The 19043-nt window shown below is 41.5% G+C and overlaps 1 protein-coding gene across 1 annotated transcript in view; it reads left to right on the plus strand.

The window, feature by feature from the left end:
• The first annotated feature begins 1331 nt into the window (after nucleotides 1-1331).
• Nucleotides 1332-19043, plus strand: part of NLN (neurolysin) — a 43590-nt gene continuing 25878 nt past the window's right edge. The window contains exons 1-3 of the mRNA XM_074166029.1: nucleotides 1332-1485; nucleotides 14652-14908; nucleotides 18858-19006. Of these exons, the coding sequence (XP_074022130.1) occupies nucleotides 1460-1485; nucleotides 14652-14908; nucleotides 18858-19006 (432 nt within the window). The 5' untranslated portion in view covers nucleotides 1332-1459. The remainder of the gene's footprint in view (nucleotides 1486-14651; nucleotides 14909-18857; nucleotides 19007-19043) is intronic.

Here is a 19043-nt window from a genome sequence, read left to right on the forward strand (position 1 = left end):
AGAGATGGCCTTGAAACAAGTGGTTAAATTGTATGGTTTAGGGAGAACTCCTACAATCTAGTCTAACTATCAGCAAAAGAGCACAAACTTCTCCAGATTCATTCCTGCAGGAGTGTTCACCAAGGCTAAAATAATTTAGCAACTTGTTTTAATTTTTTTTTTTTTTTTATAGTTTGGATTTTATTTCTGAGACGTGCACTTAGAAGCTAGAGCTCATGCTGAAGTCAGAATCAATTTAAAAGCCACATTGATAAATATAACAGTATAAAGAAACACACCTTAATAAAACGTATCCTATATTCTCTGACATTGTGCTGCTGAACGGTTTATATTCGCTTTGGACACGAAACTAGAACACTGTGACCCGAGTGCACGCTTGTGATTAGTGACACTGCTGCCTCAGTCCGATTTGCATTCGGCACCAGCGGGGAGTTACGTAACTTTAGGGAAAATATTAGCTCCAACTTTCTGAGTTATTTTCCCTTAAACCACCGAGATGTTAAAGGGCACAACCTCACCCAGTGGCCAGGGGAAGCAGGTTGAAAAAAAAAAAAAAAAAAAAAAAAAAAAACCAACCAAAAAAACCCCAACCAACCAAAACAAAACAAAAAACCAAACAGAGCATTAAATGAATGGCACGACCAGGGCCAGCCCTAGCTACCTTATTTTCTCTGCACAACTAAGCGCGGCCGAACCCACGCAGAGCTCCCGCCGCCGCGGGGACGGGGGAAAGGCGGCCCCTCAGCGCCGGGGGACCACAGCGGCGGCGCCCACCCTATTCGGGCTCCCGCGGAAGAAGCGGCCGCCGACTCGACCCACCGGAGGGTCCCGCTGGCCGGGGGCGTGCCCCCACGGCCACAACCGGGGGCCGCCAGCCCTGTCCCCCCGCCCATCCCCCGGTGCCCCGGCAGGCCCGGAGCCGCTGGCTGAGGCCCGGAGGACAGGTCTACCCAGCACAAGGGTCTACCCCCCCATGGCACCGGGGTGACAGCGGTCGCGCTGCCCGGCCCCTCCCGCCGCTTCGGGCCCACCGAAAGCCCGCAGGGGGGCCGATCCACCCCACCGGTCCCCAAGCTGCAGGGACGAGGGGCTGCGGGGAGGCGGCGCGCAGCCCGCCCGCCCGCCCGCCCCCGCAGAGCTGTGCCCGCCACGGAGATGGGGCATCACCGCCCTTTTACCGTGCGAATCGCGGCGAACCCGGCGGCGAACACCCTACCGCGTCCCCGTCAGCGCCGCCGCCGCTACCGGACAAGGGGGGCGCGGGCCGAGGTGCGCGCGCGCGCCCGCTCGCTCTCTCGGTAGCGGCGGGAAGGGCGTGAAGGGGCGGCGACGGAAGCGGATGCGCCGGTCGGCGGCGCGGGGCCGAGGGGCTGCGCCCGCGGCCGGCGAGAGGGCGGGGCGGCAGCGGGCGTGAAGCCGGCCCTTCCTCCTCCTCCTCCTCCTCCTCCTCCTCCTCCTCATGCTGGCCCTGTGCGCGGCTCGCAGGTAGGCGCGGCTGGGAAGGTGGCGCCGCGGACCCCGGGACGGGAGGAGGGGGTCGCCTCAGGACCAGCCGCGGTGGGCGGTCTCCGGTGAGGGGGCCGTGAGAAGCCTCAGCCGCCCGCGGCTGACGGGGACGCCCTCCTCCCAGGGCTGTGGCCGGGCGTCCTGGCGTGGGGCGGGCGGTGGGGCCTGGCCGGCCTCCCTGGGGCCGGGGCGGGTGGGGGAGAGCTGCGGGGCGGCTCTCAGGAGGGAGACGCCCGGGTGGGCTGCAGGTGTGCGGGGCGTGATCCCAGGGGCCCAGGCAGACAATAGGGGCAGGAAACTTTACAGCCTGCAGGGTTTATGGCCTCGGCCCCTGGCGCCTTTCCCGCGGTGCCCGGAATAACCCCCGTTCCGTGCAGCTTCCAGGTGGGCGGGGGGGGGGGGGGGGGGAAATGTGTGAGGCGAGGCGAAGCCTCCGGGTTGTAGTTCTTGCACCGAGTGTCAGCCGTACCGCGGGAGAAAGGGGCAGGAAAACAATAGGGTGAGGGCTGAGGCTATAGCTCTTCGGCAAGGGGTGTGTGAAGGGAGGCGGGGCAGGGTGTTTTTAATAGCTTTATAAAAAGAGGTGTGCCGCTATTCCACCTTATGTGAGGGGTGGGATGGGTGCGAATGTGTTTTCGAAGGGTGTTTAAATAAGGGGTTAATTCTTTTCTCTGCAGTGAATACTAGCTCTAAATACTCTTCCACAGTGCGGAAGAAGGCTTTTAGGCGTCTCTAGACGGACCAGACAAATGAGCGTTATTTGAGAAATTGAGAGGGCAGAAGAATATTAAGCAAAGGACCAGATTTAATAGGAATCGTGGAAATAGTAGGAGGATCGCAATGTTAAATCCGTTGTGGTATTAAGAATGGAGCTGAATTTCAGTGTAAAATGAAGATGATCGTTACCTCTTGTGGTCTTTTGAGAAATGACAGTTGCATGCTTATTGCATAAAATGTACTGGGTTTTGTCATATTTCACAGCCTTTGTTCAGGTCGAATTAGGATTGAGGGGTACTAGCAGTTAGAAAATAAGATCCTTTCTTTTCATAAGGCTCCTGCTGTAGTAAATTAATCAGCCAACTTGCTGTTGTCAAATAAAGCATACAACTATTTTATTTTCCTAAGATACATTTACATTCTTTTGTATAGTAATTTTCACTGTTTTCCAGATTTTGTGTTGACTGTCCTTGTTTGTCCTACAGATTTTTTCCGACAAAAAGAAGGAAAGGAAAGAAGGGAAAAGAAGAATTGAATGTTTTTTTCTTTAGAAAAGAAATAAAATGTCTATCTTTGTTTGCAATTTCCATTTGGAAACTAAAGATACCTTCTTCTCAAATAATAATAAAGTGTTAGGTATTGATTTAAATAAATTTTTTTTATCACTTCTAAGTACAGCAGCAAATGATTTCTGCACTTTGCTACTTTTGATTATTTTTTTTTCCAGTCATCATTTGAGTGTGCCCAAATAATTTGCTCACAAAAGAGAGTGATCTTGAATGCCTAATAGTGTCCTCTAACTTTCAGAAGTTAAACAATTGGTTACAGAAATGTTGAAGAGCAAAGATTATCAGCTCCTATGTTTCCCAAGGGCATCATAACATGAGATGAAAAAGACAGCTCTTAGCAAGTTTCAAGTATCATGCCTCAGGTTGAATAAAACTACATTAAGGGTTTATTTCTTTTCAGTAAAATATGCGGCTTTTGGAAGGGAGGCTATTTCTAACTAAATACTTCTCCTGTTGGAATTCAAAAGATTCAAAGATTAATATTTAGTTCATTAAAATGCATGGGGAAGGGCAGGCTAAGATGCAAGTTAATTAATTAAGTGCAGTAGTATGTTTACTTTTTTCCATTTGTAAGAGTAGTCTCAAAAAAATCTGAAATCTGAATAAAAGTAGAAACACTGATTTAAATAATTTCAGTATCGTAAAATAATTCTCTAGGATTCTGGAATTCTGGAGTCTTTCTTTGAAAATCTTCAAGATCAGGTTTTGAATAGGAAAATATATATAGATAGACTCTGGGAAACCTAGAACTTATTAAGATCTAATTTTAGGTTTCTGTCACTGGAAAGAAACTCTGAACACTGGCTTTTTCTCTTGATAAGGAAGTAAAGCATCAAGAAACTGGGGCTGGGGGAAAAAGGCAGGAGGAGGAATGACATTGGAAGGCAAAGAAACAGGAAGAACCTCTGTAGTCAGTTTCTTCTTTCATATTTATCATCATAGTGTGTGCGTATGCTTTCATTAAACTATCAGGTCCAACACCTCAGCAATGGCATGGCCCAGACAAGATGCTTGGAACATTTTTCCCTTTCCCTGTGCTCCATGATCTGCACAACCTCCTCTGTGGACTGTAGCAGCAATTTTTTCCTGTTGGTCAAAAGCAACAGCTGTCACCTTTCAAACCACAGCAGGCTTCAGTAGAACAATTTGTCTATTAGAGTTTGCAGAATAAAATTTTTCCCTGGACTGGGAGAGACAAAGATGTTGGGCTCAGAAGCATTTTGTGGACTGAATTTGACCCATGGAGCACTGGTTGGACCACACTAAGCAATGCAATTAATGTCTTTTGAGGACGTACCTTTTCTATCGTTCTCTCTATAAAGGAAGAAATGCCTGGCTTGGAAAGATTTTGTTTAGATGGTTTGGGTTACTTCAAAAGTCTGTCCTTTCTTCTACAGGAGCCAAGGTCAGGTACCCCAGAACGCATGTAAGATAGGATGAGCATTCCGTACTATCTTTTCAGAACAGTCTAGGGATTGGGCACTTCCCAACACAAAACCAGTTGTGTCATATGATCTTGTACAAAAAATTGCCCAGTAATACATTTTCTACACTGGAGCTGCCTCCTCAAACTGTGTTTGATCTCTTCCTGAGTTACACTGGGGGTGATGGGGGAAAAATTGATCCTTGTCCATTCTTTCCATCCTCTTCATGATTGTATACATCTCTGAAGTACTTCCTCTCTTGTCCTTTTCTTCCCCCCTCCAATCTGAAGAATCCCAGTCTAGTTAGTTGTTCTTTGGATGGAGCCCATTGCTGGCTACAGCTGATTGTTACTAACTTATCATGACTTGGTAGAACAGGAGAAGGTTTTGGCAGGTGGGAGAACAGAAGACAAGAGAGTTATAACTGTTGGGAGGATCAGAACTGCACATAGTATGTGTGTGCTTCATGTTATTACAGAGTGGTTTAATGAATCTGAGGGTTTTGTTCTCTGCTCCACCTCTACTAAATCCTATCATTTCGTTTTGTTTAGCTGCTTTTTAGCTGATATTTTTGTTAAACTGTTATGTCTCCAGAACAATTATATCAGCTCACAGCTCATCACTGTGTATGTAAAGTCAGAAGTTTGTGTCAGTTCACATTTATTAAGACTGAAATTCACTTTGTTAGTGTTTTTAAACTTCCCTTAGTGTTACGACATTCTTTTGTGGCTGCCTTTAATACACTGCATTATCATCAGCACGTTATCATCAGCAAATTTTGTCACTTCATTAATCCTATCTTTTTGTAGTTGAGTTATAAATATGTGAAAGAATACAGAACCCAACGCGGAACCCTCCAGGGTTCCACTGGTCACCTAGTTCCATTCAGAAAAATGAACAGCCATTTCTGTTTCTTTCCTAGCTTTTAACCATTTATCCAAAAGAGGATCTCCCTTCTCTTCTCACAGGAGCATGGTTTCTTTAGGACCTTTTGGTCAACAGTCTTTGGAAATCAAATAGATTATAGTAACTGATGTCTGCCTATTGTGACTTCAAAGAATTCCATTAGATTTGTGAGTCGAGATTTCCTGCTGCAGATGAGACTTTTTTCCAGTATGTGTTACATGTATTTAGATTAGGGAAGACGAGGTAAGGATGGGGGGAATTGCAGTTGTCTCTGAGCCAAATACAAGTGTGTGTGTGCTCATCTCTAAGACAGTTCCATCTTTAACAGACACTCTTTATTTCTACTGTAGAGTGCTAAACGAGTGAGGTTCTTGGCCATACTTAACGTGGGGGAACAATGTTTCGTGTAGCCTGGAACCAGCCTGGGAAGCACCCAGTGTTGTTAAGTCACTCTTCACTCAAAAGCCAGAGCAGAAAGCAGGCCTCCTTTGCTTGCCTAGTTTGCAGTGTCGGGCAGGCACACTGTAGCACAGATTGCTGTTTGGCATTTTGTGAGCATTGAAACAATCGTGGCATGTTAGAATGCACAGTGTTTACAAGAGGAACAGTGAGTTAAAATGGTGCAAGTAACCAAGCAAGATTAGTCATCATCTGCCACAGAGGCATCGTTTTCCAACTAACTATGAAGACAGGCTGAGAGAGTTGGGGTGGTTCAGCCTGGAGAAGAGAAGCCTCCAGGGAAACCTTATAGCAGCCTTCCAGTACCTGAAGGGGGCCTACAGGAGAGATGGGGAGGGACTCTTTATGAAGGAGTGGAGTGATAGGACAAAGGGTAGCTTTTAAATTGAAAGAAGGGAGATTTAGATTAGATATTAGGAAGAAATTCTTTACTGTGAGGGTGGTGAGACACTAGAACAGGTTGCCCAGAGAAGTTGTGGATGCCCTGTCCCTGGAGGTGTCAAAGGTCGGGTTGGATGGGGCTTTGAGCAACCTGGAAGTTGTCCCTGCCCATGGCAGGGGGGGTGGAACTTGATGATCTTTAAGGTCTCTTCCAACTCTAACCATTTTATGATGGCAAAGAACATTTCTCTTTGTTTTGACTGTGATTGATTGACACTTAAGATCAGTGGGATATCAAAGAGCATTTACATGGTAGTGGCTGAACTGATTAACTGTGGGATTTCATTAACTTTCATTAACTATAAATGAAAGAAACCTTTTGTGCTTACAAACCCTCCTCAATAGTTTCCTCTGTCCTGCAGTACCACTTCTTTTTTAGTTGGAGTCAATAAGCAGTTTTTCATGCACTAGCTGATTGCATTTAAGTACTGAACTATCCTGGCAGTGGTAGTGTGTGGTGTTTGCACTAAATGGCATGTACTTTACCTGCTGTTTGTATTGCTGGCATTACAGACATGATAGACTATTATGCAGCACCTGAGAGCTCTGTAAGGCCTTAAAAGCAATATTTTTTCTAGTGTTTCCGTGGTTCACCTGGTGGTAGAACCAAACAATAAGATGACCCTAATGAGCACTTCCTGCATCAAATTCAGTGTAGTACACTTACTGTCTGCATGCGAGTGTTGAAAAGTCTCTCAGCTTCCTTTCTAAGACCCTCCAAGCAAGTTGTGCTGTGGTGGAGGTTTGCTGTGACACAGAACGGATTCAGTTCACAGAATGGGTATGAAGCCTACTTTAGCAGTCCTAGTAATTTGGGGGTTTTGTGTTGGGTTTGCTTTGTTGGTTGGGGTTTGTTTTTCCTAGAACAACGGATACCATAATTTTAGAGATCAGACACTCTGCAGAAACAGTATCCTGACTCTTCTGTGTGTTTCACTCCAGACTACTGGGTGGAAATCACCTGCTATTATAAAAGTCAATTAGACCAGTTTCCTAATTCCTTTTGTTTAAAGACGGTTGGAGAAGGCTGGGGGGAAAAAGGAGAAGATATAAATAAGTTATAACATGTTATGCACATGTATGAGCTCCTACTTAAGGTCTGGATTTTCTGTTAGTTGCCACAGAGTGCCTTCTTCAAGCATCAACTTTTCTGTTGATGTCAGTTCTATCGGAGAAACCAGTAAACATTTGTTGCCAGATGGTAAGGTCAAAAGCAACACAGAAGGTAATGTATGTGTCAATAAAGATTTTAACGTTTGTATAACTTGCAGCTCTTTTGACTTGCTAACATTTATCTGAAGAGCTAAAAGTATATCTATCACAGGAGTATAATCAACGTAGAGTATACAGTGAAATAAATTGCAGAGAATCCTTTTTTTCTGAAAGATGTAATGACAAAATTTGCTGGTTTAGTGTTAAAAGACACTAGATTTTCTTCTATTCCTTCAAATGCAGCTTAAGGAAAAAACTCTAGTTTCTAATGGCAGTTACAGAGCTTTAAGTTAAGAAGTACTAAACTTGCTATCCTCGTACTATAGTACTTACTATAGTGAGATCTGTCTGTGCCAAACACAGTCATGGCACAGAGCCAAGTACTTTTCTAAGGAAAACGACCTAGGAATTCAAGGCATGTATTCACTGTTCCATACACTGTCAAGAACCAAACAGATGAAAGGACTGGTAAGCGAAGTGTAACAAGGACTTCAAATGTGTTTGTCCAGCAGGAAAAGTAGTGACTTACCTTGTAGGGCTACAGTTCCTTTGCCTTAATTGAAATAATGTTGCCCTGTGATTACCTTTGAGCTATTTAACTGTACTTTGCTTTTTTTCCCCATTCTTGTTTTTGCCTTGGGTTTTTCAGTCTTCTGCTTACTTTGCTTTGTTTTGTCCTTGCTTTACTATAAAATATACAGTTACTTCCTGTCTGAAACTGTGAGTCAAAAGTGAAACAATATGGAGATACATTTAAAATTCAGGCAAGAGCTAAGGGTCTCTAAATAATGCAAAGATTTTAGGCTATTAAATTTCTGTCTTAAAGTCCATGCTGAGAACACAGAACAACTGCAACATATGTTATATTAGATGCTGCTGAATACTCATTGTGGTTTGTTTCTGAAAGCTTTTTAACTACTTCATTTAAAGAAAAAAAAAAGTGTTCTGTTCCATATGAGACTTAATTGTTATAAAGCTTTGCTTAAACCGTGCCTGTCTGCTATCATTTATATAGATTTGGTAGCACTTGAGTCTTGCTTTCAGGGAAATGCCAACATAGGGCATATTATTCAAGTATTAAATAATCTGTCCTGAGCCAAACTGTCAGTTTTTATATTGCCTTAATGAGACGTATCTAGCTTTTTGGGTTTGGTTTTTTGGTTGGTTTTTTTTTTTTGAGGGGTTGTGGTTTTTTGGGTTTTGGGGGTTTTTTTTAGCAAGGCCGCTAGGTGGAGTCAAAACACTGAGACCTGTGACTGTTGGTTGCCGGTATCTAACGAATACCTGGTTCTCCTGCAGCCTGTACGGCTAGGAAGTGTTGTTTAACTAAGAGCTGCTGTTTCAAAAGGTAGAAAGACCAAAATGGTCTTACTGCTGTTCTTAATTTTAAATTGGCAGCTTTTAGAAAGCTTCTTACAGTAAATTATTGATTGAAAAAATTGTTCATAATGTTCATTGTGATTTGTAAATCTGCTCTTATATCTGTAGCTATATCCATAGGAATGTCCTCTGAAGTATACATAAAGCACAGCAAGAAAATTGTATTTATTTGCCATTAGAGTATTTAAAAGCTAGAAGATGACTAAATTATCTGAATTTGAGACCACTCTCTGTTTGTCTCAGTTGTCTTTTTCTAAATCTTGACTCCCACTTTACTCCTTAAGCTGTTATCCTAGACCTTTTGTCGGCAGAAAATATGGTTTTCCATCCTACATGAAGCTGATGTACTCTGATTTTTGTGAGACTACATGGAACAGTCAGACCTATCAGCAAGTACAATAAACTGGTCTGTATATGTGTTTCCCAGAAATATATTTATTAATACACTTTATTATGTAAAATTATAGTTGTCTTTGTAACTAATAATGTTTAGGTGGAGATGAATTTGAAAACTGGAAGTACCTTTAAAGAGTTTTGGACTGAGTCATAGCTATCCATATGTAATCAAAGTTAAATCAGATATAAGGCTTAAATCTTAACTGTATTATAAAGTGGTTATCAATGGTAGGAGCATACTGTGGACAAGCTTGCAGGTTTTTGTGTTTGTATTTTCTAAAGCCGGTATTCCCCTTTACTGCTTCTGTTTCATAGATTGTGCCTTTCTTGTTTTACTTTAGTAGCATTAATGGAACATGCTAACAAAAAGTTGCTTCGCACGTTCCAGTCACAGAAGATGTTTCTAAACAAAACCAGACTTACATAAATGCTTAGTATGTTTAAAATGCTTACTGCACAAGTTAAAAATCAGTCTGTAAATTCAATTGCTTTGTCTTTGCAGCAGTTATGTTGGCCACTGTATTGCTGTAATAGAGTATTATAAAGGTCCTTCTCTTCAAACCAAATTTGTATTTTCCAGAAGCAGCAAGTAATCGAATTGTAGATTTGTTAGTAAAACAGGTTACCTGCCATTCTACCAAAAATAGCAATGATTGCGGTCTGTAATTAGAATAGTTTTTTCTTCTTAAAAATCCTCTTTCAGAAGTAGCTACTAAGCTTTTAAGTTGTTATTTGACTTGCACTGCTTTTGGTAAAAATTATCATTCTTGCTGCTTTTGGGTTTGGCAGATTAATACCATAATTTGTCAAAACAGTTGCTTCTATAATACTCTTTGTTTAGCTGAAAGTCCAAACCAAACTTTCAGTGCCTTTCCTTCTGAACTTCACATAGATGGACAAAGCAGTGCCCAAATGCATGATATATTTCAGTCTGCTTTGTATGTCGTTCCACTGCCATTATATGCCAGTGAACTGACACAAAAAAAAGGGCAGGGCAAGTTGCCAACAGAGGCCAGTTAAATATTCATAGTAAAAATGCAATGTAAATAAAGGTGCTTTAATTATGAAGAACTTCATAGGAACATATGAGCTGGAGGGGACAATTGGGGTGATCAAGTCTAGTCCTGTGCTACCTTAGGTAACCAAGTAATATAATCCATTTTATAAACTGGTCAAACTCCATGTTATAAATAGAGGTGCTTATTGGGCAGCTGCTTCAGAATCTCACTGCCCTGATGGTTACAAACGTCTCTTAAAATTCAAGCTTACATGTATTCCTGACCTATTCATTCTAATTTGTTCTTATGTCAGTATTGCCTCTTAGCATCAACAGCTCTTTCCACTTTGGGGCATTTAAACACTATGTTTAATGACAGCAATCATCTTGAGACTTTTTTTTGCTAGACTCAATCCATGTATTTCATGTGTGTCTAGCCATACTGCAGGCTTAGGTGGCTCTTGACGCTTTCGATCCTGGTTTAGGCTAGCACAACTGTTTTGAAGTAACACATCAAATAGATGACGGAACTGATAAGCTGGGAAGAAAAAGCTGTTCCCCCCTGCTTTGTTTTGGTCCACTTAATTTTTCATCTGTATGCTGCCCTGGCTCTTTTCGAAGTATCACCCTACCAATAGTTATGCTGTTGTCATTGATGCAATAGTGTACAGGGACAGAAAGGGGCAGCAGAGGGAGGAACAGGAAAGAAGAATATCCTAAGGCAATACTGCTGCTGGACATGAACCTTATCCTTAATCTAGGGTTGTTTAGATATGTCTGCCATTCTACACTGCACTACAGAACATAGAGTGTGGTATCTGATACCGTTTGGACTAGTCAGTTCTGGCATTAACAACAGCCTACCCATGGCCACATAGGATAGTTGCAGTATACACGTAACATTATTTATGGACCTACATTTGTTTATCCTTACATCTAATTTAAACTGAATCAACTTCTGATTGCTGAGTCCAAGCAATGATTGGCTCTTCTGTAATGATGCTGCCATTTACTAAAAGCAAGTCTGAAATAATCATTGCATCTTGTGGGTTCACTTGCTGTTTGAAGGAAGCTGTTTGCTGTTGCATCTGGTTCCTACCATTATTAACAGAATTTATTTTCCAGTTTATATCTGGGAAGTTAAAGTTTCCCTCAGTAATACAATTTACTGTAATATTTTCTCTCTAATAACATGACAAGTGTAGTAGCAGAGCATTTTTGAAACAGTCATACTATCTTACCTGTACTTGTCTTTCTTGTTTTTTTTATAGTCTATTTAATCTTTAATTTTGGCATTGTTTCTTTGTTTCTTTCTTGAACAAATAAGATAAAATTGATAATTTACTAACTTTGTTTCAGTGTGTTACATGGAGTTTGGGGAATTTATTTATTTATAATTCTATATAGCTGAAGGATATGAAATACTAAGCCATAAAAGTAACAGCCAAGATTTCACCTGTGCATATATTTTTACTTACATCTTGTTTTTTATTAATCTGATATCAGTTACATGGGCCCTAAGTACTATCTGATCAACTGGTAGCAGGGTAACAATATATGTCTGTAAATGATTATTTGAAGAGTTACATCTAGTGATTGTTTTTATGTGAAATGTTATGTTACAGTTTTTGAAGGCCCACCTTCTTTTGGTCAATTAGAAAGACTTACAGGTCTATCCGACATTGTACTGCCTTTGTTAATCTACATAAATGACTGCTTCCTTGTATCATCAGGAGAAGACAAGGTGTCAGCATTTGAAAACCAGGAGGTTATATGTTTTCCCATCTCTAACGGATGGACAACTACTTACTGGCATTTATGACAATCATTTATGCAGCTGTCAAATTTTTATGTATATTCCTCAATGCAACTAGCCAACTTACCAAGAAAACCAGGTAGCATCTTTTTTTGCCATTTAAAAGTAGTGTTCTGCAGTAATCAGGGACCCTGCGTTCAAGTTCATGAAGTCAGTCCAACTTTAAGTATTGATTAAACTTGTTGGACAGGCTGAAATTAATATAATCTTTTGGTTCTGTGACTATTTTAGTGTTTGTTTCTGATAACACATAGTTGGTCAGTGACAGGGCTGTGTTTTCTACATGTCTAGGTGAAGGTAATGAATGACAGAAAGCTGTAGGTTCCCTAAAAGACTATCTGCTTCATATCAGGCACTTTAGCATAGTTGTCAGCTTTTATGTTGTTCAGGCTGTTGTTTTCCTTTGATTCCATTTTTCTTTTATTTTGACCTTAATTTGGCACACTTCATATTCTTTCTGATATTCTCAGGGCTGGGAGTGCAGGTGTAGAGTTCAGAGCCATGAACCTACTTCTGAGGAGGTTCCCCTTAACTCCCATGAGGTTGTACCAGAGATGCACTAGCAATATGTGAAAAACTAGACACACTGCAGTCTAGTGAGAAGCTGTTCATGTCATAATGAAGTACTGTTCTATAGTAGATTTGTAGATTCAGGGTAGAGTTCAGTGGCTTGGGGGGTGGGGTGGGAAACAAATGCATTCTGAGAATGCTAATACTTAAACTTTGGCTTTCGTGAAAGCAGCTTCATTTATCATAAACTTCTGAGATTCAAAGTTTCAGTAGTCCACTAGAGAAGCTACTAAGGCATTAATGTCAGAACTGTGTTGGTATCAGAGAGGCAAGGTGGAAGGAGTATTCTTTATTCAAGCTTTCCTTTCAGAGTTAAATCATCAATATGCTGGACATTGATGTTTCTGTATACCAGTAGGAGGGAAAAGTAAATGTCCACACTGGTATAGGAGGATTTGAAGAAATTGTGGTGACACAAGGAAAAGAAAATTCTCAACATAAAGTGTAGATAGAAATCAAAAAATCATGGAATTGTTGGAGTTGGAAGGAACCTCTAGAGATCATCTAGTCCAACTCCCCTGCTAAAGCGGGATTGCCCAGAGCACATTACTCAGGACTGCATCCAGGCGGGTCTTGAAAATCTCCAGAGAAGGGCACTCCACAGCCTCCCTGGGCAGGTCTTCTGTTTTTATGCTGTCTTTTGTTTTTGTCTTGCATAAAAAATAATCTTGGCTAGGCTATTTCTAGACAGTTCCTCTTTCACAGACAAGTGAGACTTGTAATAAAAAGTATTGCCTTCATACAGAAGCCCTGCATGTGGCTCTTTTCAAATTGTTGGCATTTCACTCTTCTGCTTTGTTTTTCCTTCAGGCTAAAATTGTCTGTCTTTTCATGCATGCTCCCTGCATTATATGCCAAAACCTATCTGAGCACTTATGAACATACCAGACCGGTTTTGCTATAAAATTAATGCGGGTATAGTGGCTAGCATTAAGATAAAAAGATATTTAATACAAAATAGTGTTATGTAAACATCCCTTTTAGTAGCAAGCTCTCTGTATATGTTCTTATATTTCTTTAGTTATGATTGAAAATGTTGTCATTACTACCATAACAACATATGATTATTATTTTTTTAATTATGGGACTGAAATAGGGAGGCAGATAGTAAGTCTCTGTGAGCCAGAGAACTTCCTCTGAGGCTCCTGCAGTTCTCCTATGGTACTAAACACTGCAGCAAGTTTTACTTCTTGAATGCAAGCTGTCTTTTAATTACTATCAAATTATCTCCCTCAGCAACTACTTCATACATAACTGAGCTGTTAATGTAGCTGCCAGATAGACATCTTGTTGACTGTGTGGGTTTCTATTAGCCCCACTTCAGTCAGTTGCCCAAGTCTGTATCCTTCTTCTTTACGCAACCAAGCTGAGTGTCGGTTTGTTGGGGTAGGAGGGTAGAAGCCTCTGTTTCTGAAGGCAGTATCTTATGAACTTATATTTGGACTCGTTACTCCAAGTCACTTTTTCTTTTTTTTTTTAATATTGTAAAAAAGACTATTGAAAAGGCAGCCATTGATTGCACAACACACTAAGATCAGTTATGTATGTAAACTTCTCTGCTAGCTAAAGCTGAAATATAGTTGATTTATATAATCAGGATTAATAGTAGATAAATTACGGTAAACTTATGTACCTCTTATGTACCAATAGAGAGAAACTGTTTATTTAAAATCCACAACAATTAAAGGAAGACATTTTCAAGTGAGTAACAACTAGAAGTTTTCCTCCTCTGAGTGACTATGTAGCAGAAATCCTGTATACATACAAAATTATTTGTTGTAGCGAACATGACCAAATGACATTTTTTTGTGTCTTGTTTTGTGCATCTTTGCAGTTCTTAGTCTTCATAATCTACAAATTACTATGTAGGTTTTATTCCTTATTTCAAAAATGCAAATACTGTCTGTTTCTGTACAGTTTCAGTAACTGCACTCCTGTTTTTCTTAGAAGATCGAATAGTAACTTAATCTGTCTGATTTTGTCATTAGCAAAGTTTTTATCCCTGTCTGCACTTAGTCATACTCTGGAGGTCTGTCTTCTACCTTTTCCATCTAATTTATTTAAAATTGGACTCAATTGGTAAGGGTAATGTCTATGTATGGTCCTGCTGAACAAGCTCTGGCTCTAAAAATGACTGTTCTTGCTTCTAAAAATATTCTGTAATTATGAAAGATCTGTTGCATTTTTTTTTAATGTTTTCTATAAGCTACCTCTTGAACTAGAATCTTGCTATGCAAAGATAATTTTTATACTTTCAGGTCCATTGGGCCACGGCTTGTGTTGAGAATGACATTAGGAGCAGAAATTACTAGCCAGCTCAAGGCTTCTTCATACATAGCATCAGGCCGAAACCTTTTGAGATGGGACCTGTCACCAGAACAAATCAGAACGAGAACAGAAGAACTAATCAGGAAGACAAAGCATGTGTATGACAGTGTCGGGATGCTTGATATTGGAGAAGTAACACATGAAAATACTGTACGGGCCTTGGCAGATATAGAAGTGGAATATGCAGGTTAGTGTACGTTTTCTGTGATTCTTTCCATAGGGTATTCCATCTCTGCATAAAGAAACATTGAGAAAAGATAGTTGTTCCTTGCAGTTCTGGTCCACGCTGGTTTTGTGTAGAATGTGTCGAGGCCTCTCGAGGGTCCTCTGGTCATAATAATCTTTTGGGACCTCTAAGCAAGATGCAACATGATCAGCTACAAAGTTCTGCTGCCTTATTCTAGAGACAAAAAATAAGGATTAGCAAAACTGTGCTGATGATCTCTCTGTCACATCCGGAGAGCGTATTGGTTGCCTGTTTTCTTTTTACATGTGAAGTTCCATACAGTTACATTTTCTTTTCCAGCTGTGTACAGCCACTAGGGGACAACGTACAACAGTGTAGACTACAGTGGAACCGTGTAGGCTATGCGTCTGCGCTATGCATAGTACATTCAAACCTGAGAAGCAATGCATTTTTCCAACACTGCAGAATCTCAGGCGAGCAAGTCAAATGGAACAATGGAAAGGTTGATAAGCTTCTGGCGGAGAAAAAGTGATGGTTGAGAATGGGGGAACTTTTGAATGCCTTTTCGAAAGAAGACAGCTTTACATGCTCACTTTTATATTATGGCCTGCAAGGCCTTGAGGAAGCAAGGGACAGGTGTTGGTCATGCAGTCGTACCTAGATTGGTCTGAATGAATTATCAAGATGAGCCAATATATGGATGGAGTTTAATGGTCAAACACAGGTCATTCCATTCATTTTTAAATGACACCATTCACACCAAAATCACACCCATTATTAAAAAGGGTAGAAAGGAGGACCCTGGGAACTACCGACCTGTCAGCCTCACCTCTGTGCCTGGGAAGATCATGGAACAGATCATTCTGGACGCCATGCTTGGGCACATGGAGGACAGGGGGATGATTCAGGACAGCCAGCATGCCTTTACTAGGGGCAGGTCCTGCCTGACTAACCTAGTGGCCTTCTATGATGGAGTGACTATGTCCGTAGATAAGGGATGACCTATGGACGTGATCTATCTGGACTTCTGTAAGGCCTTTGACACGATCCCCCTTGACATCCTGGTGACCAAACTGGAGAGATACGGATTTGATGGGTGGACTGTTCAGTGGATAAGGAATTGGCTGGATGGTCACATCCAGAGGGTGGTACTCAATGGCTTGAAATCCAGATGGAGAGCAGTGACAAGTGGTGTCCCTCAAGGGTCTGTGCTGGGACCGGTACTGTTCAACATTTTTATCAACGGTATAGACAGAGGGATGGAGTCCACCATCAGCAAGTTTGCAGACAACACCAAGCTGTGTGGTGTTGTCGATACACTAGAGGGACGGGATGTCATCCGGAGGGACCTGGACAGGCTGGAGAGGTGGGCTCAAGTAAACCTCATGAGGTTCAACGAGAGCAAGTGCAGAGTTACGCACCTGGGCCAGAACAATCCTCGCTATCAATACAGACTGGGGGATGAGGTATTAGAAAGCAGCCCTGAGGGAAGGGACTTGGGGGTGCTGATGAATGAGAAGCTGGACATGAGCAGGCAATGTGCACTTGCAGCCCAGAAGGCCAATCGCATCCTGGGCTGCATCAAAAGAAGTGTTGCCAGCAGATCCAGAGAGGTGATTCTGCCACTTTACTGCTGCTCTGGTGAGACCTCACCTGGAGTACTCTGTGCAGGTCTGACGCCCTCAATATAGAAAGGACATGAACCTGATGGAGCGGGTCCAGAGGAGGGCCACAAAAATGATCAGGGGGTTGGAGCACCTCTGCTCTGAGGACAGGCTGAGGGGGCTGGGGTTATTCAGCCTGGAGAAGAGGAGGCTCCGGGGAGACCTCATAGCGGCCTTCCAGTACCTGAAGGGGGCCTACAGGAAGGCTGGGGAGGGTCTGTTTACAAAGGCCTGCAATGACAGAACAAGGGGTAATGGCTTTAAACTGGAAAAAAGCAGATTTAGATTAGACATTAGGAAAAAGTTCTTTACCATGAGGGTGGTGGAGCACTGGAATAGGTTGCCAAGGGAGGTAGTTGAGGCCCCTTCCCTGGAGACATTCAAGGTAAGGCTCGACGAGGCCCTGGGCAACCTCGTCCAGTTGGGGGTGTCCCCACTGACTGCGGGAAGGTTGGACAAGATGACCTTTGAAGGTCCCTTCCGGCCCAGATGATTCTATGATTCTGTGATTTGTTAATAACTGTCAGTCAGAGGAGATGGGGAAAAATAAAAAATGTGTCTTGGGTGGCTTTGTTTTGAAAAACCTGTCGCGTGGTGGCTGCATGACTCTCAAAAAGTAGTCAGTGTAATAAAATGTCAAGTTGTCTTAAATCCTCTAAAAAATCTGCAGTAGCAACAGAAGTGCTGAAAACAGCCTCCTTGGCTTGGAGCAAAGTCTTCGACTCACAAAAGAAAAAAAGGAGCCTACAGCTCAAATGATTGTACTTAATTATTAGTCTGGCTTTCACAGTACTTGGAATTACAGTTTAGGCACATACAGTGAATTGACTGGTATTGATGCTGCCAGAAAGACTGAGTAATCTTCATCCAAACAGCATTCTGACAGATTGAGTTTAAATTGTACCAGTGTAAGTGGTATAATTATTGCAAGCCTTTTCACCAAGGTGTAAAACTCTCTTCTTCAAATTAAATTAGAAGGAAAATCTATGGTTGATTCAGCCATCAGCTTCTCAGCATACCCACCAAGACTTGCATCTTCCAAGATGTACTTTTTTTCACTACATGCTATTGCAGTAGTGGGTCATATTTAAGCTTTTAATGCTAATCTTCAAAGCAGTATGTGAAGTTAGCATGAGTTACCTGTGAAACAGCCTATGGCATATAACAAGGACATATTACCACAGCAAGACTTCCATTAGAACCTTGGATTTTTAAGTCCTGTGTGTCCCTTTCACATGTATGTGAAAGACCTGCCCCAGTAACTGGAACTTATTATCTGAAAAGACATAGATGACAACAGGCCTTACTAGTTTCACTTGGAAGCTGCCAAAGCTCACTTCAACATTTTGAAACATCTTGGTGTGGTGGGGGGAGGGGAGGAATTTCTTATGGACTTCAGGAAGAACCATATGCCCATGTTTGCATTCCGAAGGTTTCTAAAGGGCTGAGAGCATCTCAGGCTTTGATTGATAAAACAACTTCAGATTACATACAATTGCGAAGCTTTAAATCGTCCTAAAATGTTGTTACTCTAAAATGTGCTTTTGGGGAGGTGGAGGGAGTGAAATTATAATTGATTTTGAGTTAATTCAGCTGGTCATAACAATTCATTTCAATTTTAGCACTCCTATTTAATGCCATTATAAGATTCAATATTCCTTTAATAAGCAAGAATTTACTTAATCTCAAAAGTCTATTCTAAAAAATTAGTATTACTCAACTTCTGATCTCTAGAAGTTCAGAATATGTAGACAGCATCTTCTGTATTTGCCTTATTGTTTCTCCTTAAACACAGAAGAGAAGATGGGGATTTGACACTCTTCTCATAACAATGTAAAAATAACTTCAGGACAGATGGGCCTGTTTGAAAGACTGAGAACTTTTCACTTTAAATGCTAACATGGAAGCATCTGTGCCAGCTATGAAACAGTGTCAGTCTTCACTTACAAATGGTTCATCTTTCAAAAATCATGTGTCATATTTATACAACTTTCTGTTGACTTTGTTGGGGTAAGAAGGTAAGATAATTAGGCTTGGGTAATATAATAGATAGTTTCTCGTAATGTTTATTTGTTATAATGGTGTGCAGTTCTGTCCTTTTAAGTATTCATTTTTTACATTGCCTGTAATCACTTTATTTGCTTTAAGCCTGATCAGAAGTTACTTTGGGCACTTGTTGCTATGTCTTTTATAAATATCAGAAGGGGGGAAGTTCCTTAATTATCCTTTTCATTAAAGCATTTCTAGCCTTCCGTGTAAGTGTTCATTGCCTTTTATTTAAACAGTGGAAAGAAGCATGTTGGATTTTCCTCAGCATGTCTCACCTGACAAGGAGGTACGCTTAGCAAGTACAGAAGCTGACAAAAAGCTCTCTAATTTTGATGTGGAGATGAGCATGAGAGAAGATGTGTTTCAGAAGATTGTTTATTTGCAGGTAAATCACAATGATATCTGCATAACTTGTGGAGATG

This window comes from Numenius arquata, chromosome Z, assembly GCF_964106895.1.
Source record: "Numenius arquata chromosome Z, bNumArq3.hap1.1, whole genome shotgun sequence".
Lineage (NCBI taxonomy): Eukaryota > Metazoa > Chordata > Aves > Charadriiformes > Scolopacidae > Numenius > Numenius arquata.